General features: G+C 38.5%; 1 protein-coding gene across 7 annotated transcripts in view; it reads left to right on the top strand.

Annotated features, from left to right (window-relative positions):
• ABLIM2 (actin binding LIM protein family member 2) overlaps positions 1 to 16,369 on the top strand; it is a 131,302-nt gene that overhangs the window by 91,112 nt on the left and 23,821 nt on the right. The window contains exons 11-17 of one of the 7 annotated variants that reach the window (XM_054295748.1): positions 604 to 636; positions 3,228 to 3,348; positions 5,047 to 5,145; positions 10,533 to 10,634; positions 11,940 to 11,993; positions 15,472 to 15,521; positions 16,130 to 16,262. In XM_054295748.1, the coding sequence (XP_054151723.1) occupies positions 604 to 636; positions 3,228 to 3,348; positions 5,047 to 5,145; positions 10,533 to 10,634; positions 11,940 to 11,993; positions 15,472 to 15,521; positions 16,130 to 16,262 (592 nt within the window). Of the gene's footprint in view, positions 1 to 603; positions 637 to 3,227; positions 3,349 to 5,046; positions 5,146 to 10,532; positions 10,635 to 11,939; positions 11,994 to 15,468; positions 15,522 to 16,129; positions 16,263 to 16,369 lie in introns of all 7 variants that reach the window. The other 6 variants (XM_054295747.1, XM_054295749.1, XM_054295750.1 and 3 more) reach the window with 6 other exon arrangements.

The raw sequence follows: 16,369 nt of genomic DNA, 5'->3' as shown, positions 1-16,369 counted from the left end.
TCCTGGTGCTCCAACTATTTATTATCCTAGATATTACCAGGGAAAAAAAAAAATCCTGTCTCCCAAATTTCAGCATCCTGGCTTCTTACCTGCAGCTGCAATACTTTCAGTCTATTTGCTCACCTAACCAAACATAGTGGTTGATTTGGAAAAAAAAATGAGCAGCAGATTGTCAAATTACATGATGTGTAATAGAAAATAAATAGTGCAGGTATTTTTCTTTCCCTTAAAACTGTCAGTTCTAGTCCTGATTTTGGAGGTCCTTCAATGCAGATTTAATTAGGGTTTGCGTGTAGTTTCAGGCATTTTAACTGGGAGTTCTCTATTGCCCTTCTCTGTGCCACAGGACTGGCCTCACCATACCCCAGGATTCTGTAGCAGAGAAATCACTCAAAGACAAATATGAAGTTATTTATATATTAGTTCTTATGTACTTAATTCAAAACAGATAATTAAAAAAATGCCCTAACTTAATTGACAGGTGTTTTTCCTAACTGTATCATGTGTTATACATGAGTAGTGATATTTTAAGAGTAATTCTTCTCACAAGTAACATCATGCATGAATTTGTATCACTAATTTGTTGTGTGTTGCTGTTTGCAGTCACCTCAGTTGCTCTCTCCAACACCTACTGAGGTAATCCCCAGTGCCTTTGTTCTCCTCTTCTGACCCATTTTGTGATGCATAACCTGGTCATATTAATAACCAGCAATGTCTGAAATGTGGGGTTTGCCCCTTGCCTCTACAGTGCATGGGGTTTACAATTTATGATTTTCAGAGTGTTACTTGTGTTCAGTATGTGCTCTGCTTCTGGATTGTCATCTGTATGCATCTGTCTCCACTGTCATCCATGTTTCTGCTTTCCAAAATAAAGGTTGTATGGTGGTCACTTCTTCAAGATCTACTGAATAAATTATATTGGGAAATATGATTTATGTTCACATTTAAAGCTGCCAGTGTGAGCTGATTCAAATTAGTGCTCGGCATAGATTTCTCTTCTTTTATTATTCTCATTTTTTTTATTCCACAAATAGTTAAATTACTTATACTATTTGTGTGCACCTACTTTTAAATCATTTGCACATACCTGAACTTCTAGGTCTGTGTATTTTGATGTGCATTAATTAAGTTAGTTATTGTTTCAAGAAACATCACTTTGGAAGCAGTGAAAGCATTTAATGTATTTTCCCAGATAGTAAATTCAATTCCGTATCATGGGTCTGGCTATTTTTTCCATTACCCCAATTTTATGCACTGCAAAATTTTGATAATCATGGAGAATTAAGGACTTTAAGAACTGGTTAACACAGAAGTTAACCAGTAGAGATGTAAATTTTTTGATAATTTAAAAATAAAAGCATGTTTCGTGTAATATTTGGTGACATGGATTAGGTTGACTGTTCCTTACAGAGACACAAGGTACACAAAGGTAAGGACTGAAACAATATGAAAACTTGATGTTTTGTAAGATTATAACAACATTCTTTAAATTCAGTTACCAAACTGCCAATATTAAGTTCCAGAAGAGATACTGGTGTGGAGGTTGGGACTGCCATGATTTGTGTATATTCCCATGTTACCCAGCTTCTCTGTGCTTGCTGTCTCTTTTTAAGGAATCTGTGATCAGGTGCTTGGGCATGATCATCATTTGCAAACTTGTCACCATTTTTGTTGCAGGGATTTTATGTTAGAGGAGAGTTCCAGTGTGTCATACAATTGGACGCATCACAGACCATTAGCTGACACTCGTATGATATTTAAATATTACAAGACTTGTAGAGCCATTGCAATACTGCTTGTAATTCTCTCCACAAAGGTTAGAGTGGGTATTACACCATGTGGGTACAGTGGGAAGGAAACATATCGAGCTGGATGTTGAGAGGAGTTGGTGGCAGAATTCCTACAGGACACTGCACACTTGGGAAGGCATCAGTTGTTCTTTGCTTTTTGTAAAACTACTTCTGAACTGGATGTTAAAGCAATAATGCTGCTGGCCACTATACTAAGCTGATTTTCCCCTTTTGAAAATGTGGCTGGTAGTTCTGGGGTGACATTGAAGGGATGGAGCATATCTTGTCCACAGGATAAACCTGAAGATATGAGAATATTGTACATCTCCGCAGAGTCAAGGATAGTCCCAGAGAAGCCAAATTTACTACATTCATCTAAAGATGAATGTATGGACATAATTAAGTTGTTCTGATACGAGTTTGGGAGATGACGGTAGGGCTAATAGGATGTATAGTTTGTTTAAATGATGAATGATCCAGTGGGAATCACAGATTCCTAAAGGCATCCCCATATTCATGATAAGAGACTGACACTTGATACAGTGTAGGATATCTTCACTCTTTTCTGCTGGAACAGGAGAGGGGAAGCATTTTTTTGAGTATGACTTTCCATAAAAGAGCATCTGCAGGTTACATTCATTTGTTTCAATGAGTTTAACTCAAGCCAATTCTCATGTGTTTTAAAAGAGGGGAAATTTGAATTTTCTTTTATAGCAAGTTCACACAAGTCACTTCCCCATCTATTTCACTCAGTAGTGCTTTCACTGTTAGGAAGACTCTACTTGCAAGTTGCAGTTGCAGTTTAACTAACTGTTGAAAATCAGAGGCTTGGAGGATGTGTACGTGGTTTTGACTGGTTGAAGCCGAGGATTTAGTGGGAATTGGATTGCATGAATGGCTCTGCACAATGGCGCAGTATTAATGCTGATGTGTTTATATTGGGTTTCTTAGGCTACTGATCATGTTACAGTGTGGCACGCTGGGCAATTTATACACAATCAGTTTCATGATGTAGTGAAACCAGCAAATGCTGATTTTTGTGTTGTCTGCAACCATTATGCGTCTATTCATAAAAAGTGACCATAAGGCTGTCATGCTGACCTGAGCCCATCTTCCATCCAATTTCATTTGTTCAGGAAATTACACTGTCCTGAAACAACACTTTTACAGCCCTTTTCAAATTAAATTGTAATTTTAAATTTATGTCTGTGCTGACTTTCCTGGCAACATGACCATTCTCTGGAACTTGGCAGAGCTCTTTCAGTCACTCTGCAGGTGGAGGTGCTGAAAGTCACCTCATTTCATTAGGATTTCATGGAATCTTAGGACAGCATTGACTTCCATCTACACAGCACAGAAACACATGAGATGGCATATTCTGCCTGTTTGAGAAGTTGCTTCTCTTCCCTAATAACGTGTTTTCTCTCTTCCTCCAAGGGCGACCAAGATGACAGATCTTTCAAGCAGTACAGGACATCAAGTCCTAGCTCTGCTGGCTCCCTGGGCTATGGTCGGTACACCCCCACCTCCCATTCTCCTCAGCATTACAGCAGACCAGGTAAAAGCAACCTTACTTATTCTCTGGATTTTTCCATTACTTTGTATTATGTTGTAAGTAGAATTGACTTCAGCAGTCAGAGGTTCAAGGTGGAATAGCAGTTCCTTGCAGGGATTTATTTACAGTGAAAAGCGAGTTCCATGGGGAGAAAGGAAACAAGTGCTTCAGGAATGTGCATCCAAGAAAACAAAACCAAGCATTTACAAAAAATTGATTCTGTGTAGACACAAGATAGGAGGATTTAAGGGACTTAATCTCATCCTGCTTGAAGATGTACACTCATTGCACAGTTCTTCCAAGCTGTGGCACAGTAACAGTGAGTGCACAGAACCCAGGAGGGAGATAGAGTGACCTTGTGTTACATTCTTGTACCACAGGGTCATGATTCATGTCCCCTCTCCACAGTGCAAGAGCTGGAGGAATGACCAGTTCTGATGGCTGAATTTTGAAGGCCAAGTTGCTTTAGTTGAGAAGTTTACAAAGTGTTCTTTGCAGCTTTGAGCTGTAATAGCAGCTGTGTTGGTGCTCTGGTCACACAGACAGGAGGGATGATCTCCTTTTGACCTTTGCATGGGAATGCTTTACAAAACCCCATTCATATCTGGGCTCTGTACAGGATTTTATTCTTGGAAATAATTGGTGAAATTGCTCAAAATTAATTGTATTTTTTCTCTACTCCATCATTTAGGTGAAGAACACAGAGCATTTATATTATTTTTTGTTGTCTTTTAATTTCATTGGGGATACATTATAATTCTAAACTAGTTTGGAAAATGCAAGTTCTTAAATCTTTCCAGGGGAAATGAAGATTTTAGAGGTAACAGAAACAGTTTTTACAGGATTTGAATATTTGTACTACACAAAGTCTTTGACAAAGTGGATATGAGGTGGAGTAAAAAAAAATCTATTAGAGTGACATTCATCTCTGCTGAAGGTCTGGTAGCTGTCACGCCTCATCTTAGTAGCACAATGCTAAAGCAAGCAGGAAAGACAAAAGGAATTCCAAATAAAATTGAATGCTTTAAAATTTAGAAGATAATCTTCAGAATCACCATTTTTAATAATTGCCTCTAATCCTCCGAACTATGTTATCAGGACATCATTGCAGCAAAGCAGAGATGACTTGAGAGTATTTTTCAAGGTACTTAATCACATATGTAACTTTCAGAGCTCAAATAACTTCAGGATGTTTCTTCTAGAATTTAAATTAGCCATGCACTACAGTGTCCTGTGCATTGTGAACAAAATCCTAGCAGTGTGCAGCACCAAAAGTGAGAACTGGACCCACTCGTGGCACAGTTCTCTGCAGAGACAGAGGGGCTCTTCCCATTTCATTTCATTAGACCCATTCTGAGCATTTCTCATTCCCTCTTGCAGCTTTTTAATATGCAGGTTTTCTCCTGAGTGCAGCCATGCCTTTTGTGGTGCCTTTTCTGGAATATTTTCTGATGCCTTACAGTGGTTTGGGCGATGCCCTTTCTGTCTGCAGAAAGCCACTGTCCCTTGGCTGACCCCATGGTGTGGCCACTGGCATGTTTTTAGCAATAACCAGAGAAAGAGGAAGACTTAAATGTAAACTATATGTTTTCTAAGCATCAGGAGGAAAATGTTCCTGAAAAAAAAGGATGGCATTGTAATTTGTGGCTTTCAGTAAGTGAACTAAATAGTTTATTTTCACTTACTCTCTGTTGCCCCCAGCTGGTACTCACAGTCTTGGTACCAGTAGCTGCATCTCCCTGCCCCAACACCCAAGCCTTACATCTACATTCAGACATCATTACATCCCTTTCTTCAAAGGTAAGGTCCAGGAATGCAAAACCGTGCTGTGATAATGTAGATTTATTCAGCTGTGTTTCACTTTTATGTCTGTGCAAGCATGGCTTCCACTTGGATAAAATTTGTCTTAATTTTGTGCAAATGCTTCCTTGATGTACTGTGTAAGTTTTACAAACTGAGTGGGTATGGGGTGTTTTATTTTTGCTTTTTCAATGAGTGTTCAGTGTCTTTCAAAGGGTTAGAGGGAAGGAATTTGCTTTTATAATGAAACTGAGGAAGGAAAATATTTAAAACTCTGTTAGTTCTTAAATACCTTTACCCTTTCTGGTGATGCTAAATAGTATAATAAGCTTACACATTTGATACAACATAGGATGATCAGTTATCTAACCTTCCAACCTACATTTAGATATTCTTCATATTATTTTTGGCATTGCCAAAAATTATGACAGCTGGTTACATCAGTGCAGCTACACTGACTCTCAATTAGTCTGTGCTGTATCTTACAAAACAGGAACTGAATCTCTTCTCCTTGCCATTAGTTTTTTTGCAGTGGATTTAACTTCTAGCAACCTCCATGTTGTGAATGAGGCAGTGCCGAGGAATGCCAAGAACCCTTGAGGCAAAGGTTTTTTTAGTCAGTTGGTAAATGTCTGAGAGAGAAGGCATTAATCTACCACATTTGTCTTCCCCTGAGTCTGTCTTCTCTAGTAACAATATGAACTGTGAGGCCACGTGAATGGCAAACACTTTGAATGCCTGTTCCTTGACTCTCATATACTCTCTGATTTAATAAAGCAAAACTGTTGTTCTTGAGGTTGTAACCAGTAAAGAGAAGGGAATGACCCTCTGCAGGAGACAGACTTGCACATCAAGTGAATAGCAGGTACTCATTGCCTTTAGAATAATAACTAATAAATCTTTTTTTGGGCCTTGATGCTGCCCAAAGTCAGCTGAATTTCACTGGGATAAACAGAAACAGAATCAAGCTTGAGACATCCAAATATAATCCTTGAGAGAAAATTTTGGAGGAAGGAGCTGATGAGATTAAACTGTTTGTTGTTGTTTTAGAGGCTACCTGCAAAGCTCCTTTCCACAACCAGAAGCAGTCAGACTCCCACACATTTCTTGAAAGGCTGGCACAATCCCTGGTATTCTCTGAGGCACTGACTGAACTGTTTTTGTATCTGTCCTCTCATTTTGGATGGTATTATCCAACCTGATGTACTGAGTAAGAGAAACTTCTTTGGTGTGCTGCAGCACATGATTTCAGTGTATGGAAGGCCTTTCCTCAAAGTCCTGTTGGCAGCTGCTTGGCAGCACTCCTGTGCAAATGAAATTCTGCTCAGTGCTACCTGCTGTTTCTCAGAGCAGCAGCAATTATTAAGTGCTGCTGTTTGGATGAAGGAGTTTTTAAGTGGTAGCTCCTTGTGCCCAAATAATTATTAGGAATGTGATCAAAATTATATTTTGCAATTCTGAGGCACTTTTTTATCAAGGAGTTAAATATTTTGCAGGCAGTACCTTACAGTGCCTCACAGTGTTCCTGTGAGGCAGGTAGGCAGGTGAACATTTTTATAATTTTCCTAAGTAGGTCATCCTGGGCCCTGCCAAGGTTGAATAGATTATTCACTGGTTTACACTGAGTTAATGTCTCTGTCCAAAATAAATCAAAAGATTTGCTTCATCCTCCTCAAGGTCTCTAAATTCTGAGTTTCAGAATGTGGTTTTTTCCTTATCTTAAGGAGCCTTTTGATGATGTGGATGTGCTCTTTTTTTCCTCTTCAAAGTGGTTAGTGTGGAAAGAGTGAGATTGTAGCAATAGTTGGTTTGTATCCAGACCAGCCTTAATGTTGCCACTTCAGTTTTAAGAAAGTGAAATCTTGCTTATTTAAAAAAAAAATAAGATCCCAAAATAATACACTGCTTTACTATACTAGAAGTATACTTTTTAAAACCAGCACTCCTCATATGTCATAAAAGAGATTTCCTTACACTTCCAGTAGACAGATACATTACTACCCTAGGGAAATTAAAACAAGCAAAATCTTCCTTTTGATTTCACTGAGTTTGCATCATGTTCTTCCTGAGAATGACAGGGTTCATAATTTTTTCCAGTTACAAATATGATTACTAAGTTCCTGTTCTTCCATCAGTGTTCTGCAGTCTAGCTCCCATGAAGTGTAATGGGATGAGCTGTTATTTATCATGAAGGCAGATGATTTGGTTGTGCTCTTTTAAGGATTTTTGTCCTCAAAATAAGTTCTGTGACAACCTCACTTCAAGAAAGCTTCACAGTTCATGCCACTGCAAGTGATAGGTGTGATATTCCAAGCATCTATGCTTGGTGTAGTAGTTCTTGAGGTGGTGGAGTGAGTGTGCTGAGCCCTGCTGAAAAAATGTTTGCTTAAAACATAGTGGGAATTATCTTGCCTTTGTAGTGCAGGAGCACAGCCTACTTTTTTTGGCTTTGAACACTTAAAAAGAATTAGTCATCAAACTTCAGAAAACTTCTTTTAATTTAATGCACCATGGGCAGAGATAATAAAGGGCCCTGTTTTGTGAGTAGGCTTGGACAGCTCCCTCATTCAACCAGTGGCATCTGTTTGTTCTTCAGTCCTGAACTTAGACAGCTCTTGCTGTAACTTACTATAAAATTTGCTATCCTCACAGATAAGATAAAAGCTGATTAAGTAGGAGACATAAGCAATATTTTACTTTTCCTTGAAAATGGAGCGTGGTCTGAGCCCTGGTCAGTTAGCTCTACACACACAGGGTTAAAAGTACAGCCTGCCCTGTCAGCAACCAGAAGACACAAGGAAGTTTTTGTGGTTTACACTCAAGTTCAAAGTAAGCCTTCCCAGATTCTTTCCAAGTTAAACAACATGCAGGGCAGAGTTCAAGATTCTGGTTTTTTGCTCTTCACTGATCAGTAGAGAAGATCACAGCCTGTGACTGCTTATGGCAGAAGGCAAACCCAAAAGTTTAAAAATTGCTCTCTCTGGTAGTTGTCTTTTCTCTGAGAATTTATTTGAAGTTCATCATCAGTCTATACTAAACAAACCTTGAAACAGATAGTTTATTGGCAAAGTCTCATTTTAGAGATTTAAATTATAGCCTAGCTTAAGTGACTGACTGTAGTTCCTACTCATTAACTTTCTACATGGGTCTTCAGTTTGCTTTATTATTAAACACTTACTTTGGTATGCAAAATGTGAAATACAACTACTCACATGTCTATCTGAATCAGTGGCAGAATGAAAGTTCAAATGTGCATCAGTTTGTGTGAGTGGAGTCCAAGAAGAGTCTTTTCCATCATTTCATCCTTAATTCTTCCATTTTGAGCAAGTTAGAGATAATGGCTTTGCAAACTGCTCCACACAGATGATCCTTGCACTAAGGCATTTTTAGATTCCCTGTCCCCTGGTACTTGCACTTATATCTTATGTTCCTGCAAGCTTATTCTTCTTAATTAATGCTTCCTCCTGATTCCTTGCTGACACTCTACCCTGTCTGAAGAATGACTTTCTGTGTGTGTACAGTACCAGCACCTTGGGTCACTGCTCAGTGAAGTGATTATTCATGCAAATCATATCTGAATAGAGATTTTAATAATATGCTAATTTTTAAGTAAATGAGAAATTAATACACTGTGGAAATTGCTTGATAACTTTCATTTTCTGTTTAAATTAGAAAAATCCAATAGCAATATCAAATCTGAGTGAAGAGCATTACAAAAATTTTAAGAACTTTGGTGGTGTAATGGACCTTAGTTTAGTAGGTATCTACCAGTGACATTCAGGGTTCTTCTGTTTAATAGGGATAGGCAGGAATCTGGGCAGCAAGCAGCAAAGAAAGGGGTAATTCATAAAGGTGGAGTGAAAACCTGTCCCCACTATTTTCCAAGGGCAAAGTGGGAATCAAGAAACTGAATAACTGTCTGGTTTCTTGTCTGAGGACTACTTGCCTGCAAGCTCATGGTAATGCACCAGATTCTAAGGAATTCCATAATTTTCTTAACATTTTGGAAGGACCATAGGCCATCAGCAGCTGTAGTTGGGATTTCAGTCTCTCAACATCCCAGATTACACTTTTCCAATGAGAAATCGCTGAGTGGTCACAGCTGAACAGCTTTTGAGGTTTAATTTTTGGTCTACTGTAAACACTACAGAGACAAAATTTAGGATGGATTAGTCAGTGTATTGTGATGAGATAACACAGCACACCGTTCTGACCTTGTCTGTCCTGTCTCTGCTCCCACTGAGCTGGGCGGCACTGTACCCTTGGCCTCAGTGGTGCATGGCAAGGCTGGCTTTGGCAGCAGTGGGGTGGCCATGCCCCCACTGTGTGTCAGCAGAGACCATCCACAGGCATGGCCTTGCCAGCTCTGGAAGCCCAGCAGCTCTGTGGTTATGAAACATCCCCTTCATGAAGGCACAACTCATGCCCTGAGCTGCTGCACTTTCTTTACCCCAGAGAAACTTGCTACACCATCATCATTACCAGCCATTAAATTTGTGCTTCATCCACACTAAAACAATAACAGCAAGTTAACAGTCATTTGATGTAAGAATAAATGTCATGTTTGCTTCCAGTTGCTTAACAGTGCTGTAAACTAAAAGGATTTTACAAGTCCCAAAAAAGTAGAGCTTTACTTTTTTGTTTGCCAAGCAGCACTATAATGCCATAGAGTGTGCTTCAGGGAAATAAACCAGGAGGAGATGAATGGCACATAATGAGCATTTAAAAAAAGAAGTGGAAAAATGAATAAGGAAAAATCCTATGTGTGTCTTGGAATTTGGTGAAGTGACTATGGCATTATAGATCCATGACTTGATAATCCAACCTTGTTTGCATAAAAATGCTGTGGCATGTTACCTGTGGGAAAAGTTTGCAATTGAAAGCCAAATTTCAACATCTATTTTTGTCACTGATATATGCAGGATTTTTTGACTTAACCATAATGTTTATATTTTTGTCTGGTCCTGCTTTGAGATAATTTAAACACTACTGAATTATGTATTACTAGATTCAGGGGCAGGCTACGAGCCATAGCATTTAACTTTTAAAAGACTTGATCAATAGATTATTCAGTTAAGGCTATGCAAAACACATGGCAAGATTCTGGATGTTCTTATCCTTTGATTTTCTTTTTTAAAGCATCATTAAAAGAGAAGTTTTCACTTCAAAGTAGGGCATCTTAATCTGATATCTATCAGATAGTACTTTTTGATGAGTTGTTAGGAGTCTGAGCCAATATACTATGTTGAAAAAGAATGGGTTCTACAAAAACATATATTTAAAACTGTTGGATTAACAAGTCATTCTGAACAAGCTTTTATGCTTGAAATACTCTACTTTGCTTTCCATTTTTCTTTTATCTGCTTTCTTTGCTCTTCCCCTTGGAGGCAGTGAAAGTGGTCGGAGCACTCCAAGCTTATCCATGTACTCTGACAGCAAATCTTCACCTTCTGTCTATCAGCAGGCTCCTAGGCATTTCCATATTCCAGGTAGGCATTAACTGCTTAGCTTTTGATCTTCAATTTTTAGCACCTGTTTGTTCTCTTCTGAATGTAATTGGGTTTTTTTGGCATTGATTTGTGAATTTTGAAGTGCAGAAAGAGAAAATATCTACTAAGTGAATATCTGTTGTTAAACATCTCAGAAATAAAATAAAGCTGTGTGCTCGTGTACCTATATGTTAAAAAAAATTGCTTTACAGAAGGAACAGAATGAAAAATGTTACCAATAGTACAAAGTTACAGCAGCACTGGGTTAGTGGCTGAGCTAGATGATCTTAGATGTCTTTTACAGCCTTAATGATTCTAAGATCCTATGATTTATAGTGCCGTAACTGCATAGATGTATTGAATTTGTATGCAGGAGGAATGACTGAAGGGGTTTTTGTTATTTGGTTGTTGATTTTTCTTTTTCTTATCAGTCTATTATCTGAATTTAAGTAATAGTAACATAAACTTTAAAAGAACCTGGAAGACTTGAGAACTGCAGGTGGTCATTGTGACAATCTCTGTATACGTACTCTACTGTTTTCAAGTTCAGTCAACAAGCACATTAAAGTTATATCCACACCATTTCGCTTTTTGACTGCTAAACACATCTACATCCTCACTGTAATCCTTTGTTTATTCACATTTAGCTTCTGTGGTTAATGTTTCTGTAAACAGACCACAATTAGGAATTCTATCTGCCACAGTACTGGGTAAATCTCATGTCTGTGATTTGGGAACCCTAGACTGTGGCTCTGAGTGCTTCCAGAAAATTCCTGGAAGGCCAAGTTAGCTATACAATTCAAAGTAAAGACAAATTATAGGATTTCCTAAAAGAATAATTTGTATTTACAGTATAAACATTCATACCTGAACATGTACAATTTATTCATAAATAATGGAGAAAATCCTTTTCCAAGTGTGACAGTTGTAGTAGTCTGCTGTACTCCTATATGAATTTTCAATAGTGGCAAGTGTGCCAGTTTCTTTTTTGCTGATTATGAAGTATATTCTGGTAGTGCAGATGAAACCACCCACATATCACCCAATGGATGCCACTCAAGTTGTCTTAGAGCACTTTGAGGGACTTAGGGGGATTATGTTGCACAGGTAGGTATAAAGGTTTTCGGCATATGATGGATAAAGTTCCATCCTCTTTTAATAACCAGTCAATGGCAAACCACTGAATGAATGCATAGTTTTTGCTGAAGTTTTTGCATTGTTACTGTTGCTGAGAGGAAACCAGCAGTGTGGTCTGAACTTCTTGCTTACTCTTTCATTCTTTCCTTTCTCTTTCCTCTTCCTCAGACACTGGCGTAAAAGATAACATCTATAGGAAACCTCCTATCTACAAACAGCATGGTACAGTCTGCTTTCCTCTGTTGCAGTTTTATCTATGTGTCTTTGCAAAAAATTGGTATTGACTCCCAAATTTGTTTGCTGTAGTCTTTGCATTTCATTATGCCCCTATAACCTCAAATAGAAAAGGAGAAAAAGTGATGTGAAAATTAAATAGCATAAAATAGCATAACATGATGTCCAAGGATACAGTAAGTTCTCCAGAAGTGGGATACTGGTATTTTGATATGTTGTGATGATTCAGAGCTGCTAATAAGTGCCACACAAAGTGTTGTGCTACACCCTGACTGCTGTTCCATGCCCTGTTTGCCCTCTCCTGCCTCTCTGTGCTGGTCCTCAATATAAATCATTAGATGTAACTTCTCAGGCTGAGCAAAAAAAAAAGAAAGACAGCTAAAAAAGTTTAATATTATAATGGTGTTTGGAAAAATCATGAACAAATGCAAAGTAACAATCATCCAGTGTAAGTCAGCATAGTTTCACTCATTTACAGAAGCTGATGTTAGGACTCTGATATCCTGTATCCTGTCTGTGCAACTTAATTTTATAGATACTTTTGGTTTCTAAAGACGATTCTAAGCAACAGCTTTATATTTTCAGGCTGGACATTTTTATATCAGTTTGCTGTCTGTCAAAGTCTGGATTATGTCAGTTTTGCAGTGCTGTATGGAGTTGTCCTTGTAATCACTGAAGTGAGCAGAGAATTAAAGTAGCAAGTTAGCAATCTCAATAGGTTAACAAGAATATATGTTTTAAACTTTCTTTTCTAGATTATAGACATTCTGAAAGATTGTGTTTGGAAATACTTTTTTTTTTCCTGCCAGAGGACAAAACATAATTTACTCTAAATAAAAAAATCCCCAAAAACCATAATATTCCGAAACAACAACAAAAATCAATAAACTTTCCTTCCAATAAAAATAATACTAATGAATATCAAATTTTAAAATATTTATTTTTTTTGTTCTGGAAGGACTCCCAGCCTAAAGCATGAACACATGAGCAGCTGATGATTCAGCTCCTCAAGCTTATGGGACACTGAACTAATTCATGCTGAAAAGGAGCCAGATAACATTCCTTTGTTGAAGAGACCAAGTTTGAACAAACAAGCACAAAAATGTTCTTTAAAACAAGAAGTGCAAGAAGCTCTTCCAAAACGTTTGGTTTAAAAGATTTTAGTTACATCAGCACCCATCAGATTTGCTATAGCCACAGCTTCTGTGTTTTTATTATAAACAACCAACTTCAGAATGAGAAAAAGGTGGTGGAAGAATGGAACATGCAAGAGATCAGGCTCAGAGCTGGGGCTGGAGAGTGAAGAGTGTAGGAGCCTGCATGGTTGTGTGTGTGTGTTTGTGTTTTGGAAATATTTGAACATTGTTCAGAGTTACTAAAAAAGTTTGGAAATCACGTTGGGATTCAGAACAGAGTATCCCTTGTAGTGGTGAAGCCAATGCTCAGTACTGATGAAATTCAGAGCACTTGGATTTATCTGCCAGCAATGTGTTACACGAAGCCTTCTCAGGAACTTTGGAGGGGCTGGCCTTCATGGCCCTCACTGATTTTGGCTGTAAATCCTCTGCATCTCTTTGAAGGCAGATGCTGTCAAGATCTTGTGGAACTTTCTTGAAATTTCTGAATAGAAATCTTGAATCAAGCATGGGGTGTTTTTCCTTTGAAAACATCAATGTCTTAGAACAAAAATAAAATTTACAGAAATGCATCAGATCCTCTATAAGGATTTCTGATTTAATGAGACCAAGATCTGTTCACATAACCTGGAATAACTTATTGACTTGCAGTTTAGGGTGTGCTCCTAAAATATCTGTGAACCAGGTTTAGGTCCTTCTTGCAGAGTAGGGACTTTATTCATCATCTGTCATATTTGAATATTCTTTCCTATTTTATTCCTCAGAGAAGCAGCTTGCCATCATGGGGAAATACCCTTGTCAGAGTGCTATGAGATAACTGTGAAAACCTTTTTCATAATGCTGTTCACATTTTGTAACCCAGCTTCTTTTTTTTTTTCCCCACACTAAATGGAAGTGGGAGGAAGCAGCCAAACCCTCTACAGTTCCAGACTTTCACCTCTAACCTACAGATATTTCCCTTATGGCAATTTGTCATTTTTTATCTACCACCTCCTCAGCAAAACCAGTTAAGGTCTGGATGTGAGCTGTGCAAAGGCACCAGAAATTGGATCAGAATAAGACTGAAATGCTTTTGGTGGTGGCCTTTTGCCTGTGTTGTTTAGACACAGGGCAGATCCTCTGCAGACCTGATGGCTGGAGAATTGGAGAGGGCAGAGTTTTTCCCAGCTTGCTGGGAGTTTTCCAGCATTTCTAATGGTGCAATTTAATCTCCTCTCCATCTCTGTCTCTAAGAATCTCATCTGAGCCTTAACTTTTACATTATTGTACTCTTTCTTTTAATATGATTACATTTTCTGTCTACATTGCATTGCACAGGGCATTTTTCTCAGGCACTGCATACAACCCCCTTTTCACATTCATTTCTCATAACCTTAAAGTTATGCTATGTCCTTCCATTATTCCAGTTTTGCACCATTAAAACTCTCCCCAGACTACCCAGAGGGCTACAAAGGCAAGTAGGGCTCAAATTTTAAGAACTTACCTGAAATTGTGTGAAATTTGGCACAAAACTTTGTGTAAGATTCTCAAGTGTAACTTGGTGTCTGGAACAATACCCTGGGAAATAAAGGACAAGGACAAACACATTCAAGGGTTGGGAACTATCTAATGAAGAGCTTTGAGGTTTTCAGTTCTCTTCTCAGGAAGTTGGAAAGTTACAAGGAAATAACCCAATGGTAAAACATCAGCAACTTTTTTTGGGAAACATTCTTTAACAGGACAATATGGGCAGAAGAGGAAAATACAGTCATAAAAATTGGTTGGTCAAGAATTTTGAATTTTAGAGTCTTACACAATCTCTCATGCATATTTTATAAAGAGTCAATGCCAAGTTTTTTCAAAATTTTCTTTACCATGGTTGTCTGCCCTCTTTGGGATCCCAGGAGACCCAGGTGTGCTGACTACAAAATATCTGTGTGACTACTTGTACTTTCATGGTCATTGTAGCACAGAAGGGGGAAGTGGCTTCCCTGTGAGTGGTGGCCTTAAAAATTTGTCCCTAAGTTATGATGTACAATTCTTTTTCCACCAATCATTCCCCAAAAGTAGTTTATTCCTGAAAATGCAAGTTCAAAATCCAGCAGGAATAGATTTTCTAAATTCACCATATACATGAAGGATGAGGATTACTGTAATACTTTCAAAATTATTTCAGTTAATTATGTGAAACCATAGCTCTATACATCAAATTTTCTGTCAAACTCTGGTTTTTTAAAATTGATTTTTCTCCCTTCTTAAAAATATTTGGAACATAACTACAGTCAAAACAGAAGACAAAAAATAAGATGCATTCTGTTCAAATTTTTTAAATTCATTTAATCTTACAGCAGCAAGAAGATCAGAAGGGGAGGATGGAAGCTTGGATCAGGACAGTAAGAAGGTAATGATCAAAAAGAACAAAAGGAAGTATTGATCATTCTTGAAGTAACTGGTTTTTAAAACACATTCATAGGTAAAGGTATTCTTTTAAATAATTGAAATAATCATTACTACTTTTAGGTCTTTCCAAAAAGACATAGAAAAGCTTAATCTCTCACCCAAAGGGTGTAGAATGTACATTCTACAGTAAAGAGAAGTAGGGATATTGAGATTAAGAGCAATAAACTATGGATTTTCACTGGGCCTCAATATCTACATTGGTGATTCAGCTAATCCTGCAGACATAGGGTGCATATCAGCCTAGAAGAAAAATGTCAAGAGCAGATTAATTATAAGAAAATGACATAGGGCATCTTCTAAAGTGGGGCACAGTGGGCAGCTTCATGAACAGAGAAACTGTCCTCAGCCCAGCTGAAAATTAAAAGTTTCTGGTAGCTGTGATGTCTAATTCACCACATAGTCAGCTTTTGTAATTTGATAAAGGATGGTACAAGCGGCAGTGAGCATTAACAGACATGCAGCTCTCAAGGCATGTGAGACAGCCGAGGTAGGAGAACTGCCTCCAGGTGTTAAATCCTGTATCCTGTAACAGCCTTTTCCTCTCTGCAGCTCAAGAGCAGCTGGCTGATCCTGAAAGGGGATCTGGAGACCAGAACCAACTCCCCGGACTCGGAGACGCGCTCTCTGTCACTCACCGCCGGCAGCGACCGGGCACAGGAGGGCACGGCCACACCGTACTGCCGTGAGTGCTGGGGCACACGGGGGGCTGCTGCACCAGCTCCCTGTTAGTGCTGCACCCAGGCACCCAGCTCCCTGTTTGTGCTGCATCCAGGCACCCAGCTCCCTGTT

The sequence above is a fragment of the Melozone crissalis genome, unplaced genomic scaffold (genome assembly GCF_028551555.1).
Source record: "Melozone crissalis strain CALT ecotype California unplaced genomic scaffold, PUWL_Pcris_2 ptg000006l_1, whole genome shotgun sequence".
Taxonomy (NCBI): Eukaryota; Metazoa; Chordata; class Aves; order Passeriformes; family Passerellidae; genus Melozone; species Melozone crissalis.
This window is presented reverse-complemented; position numbering and strand designations above follow the sequence as displayed.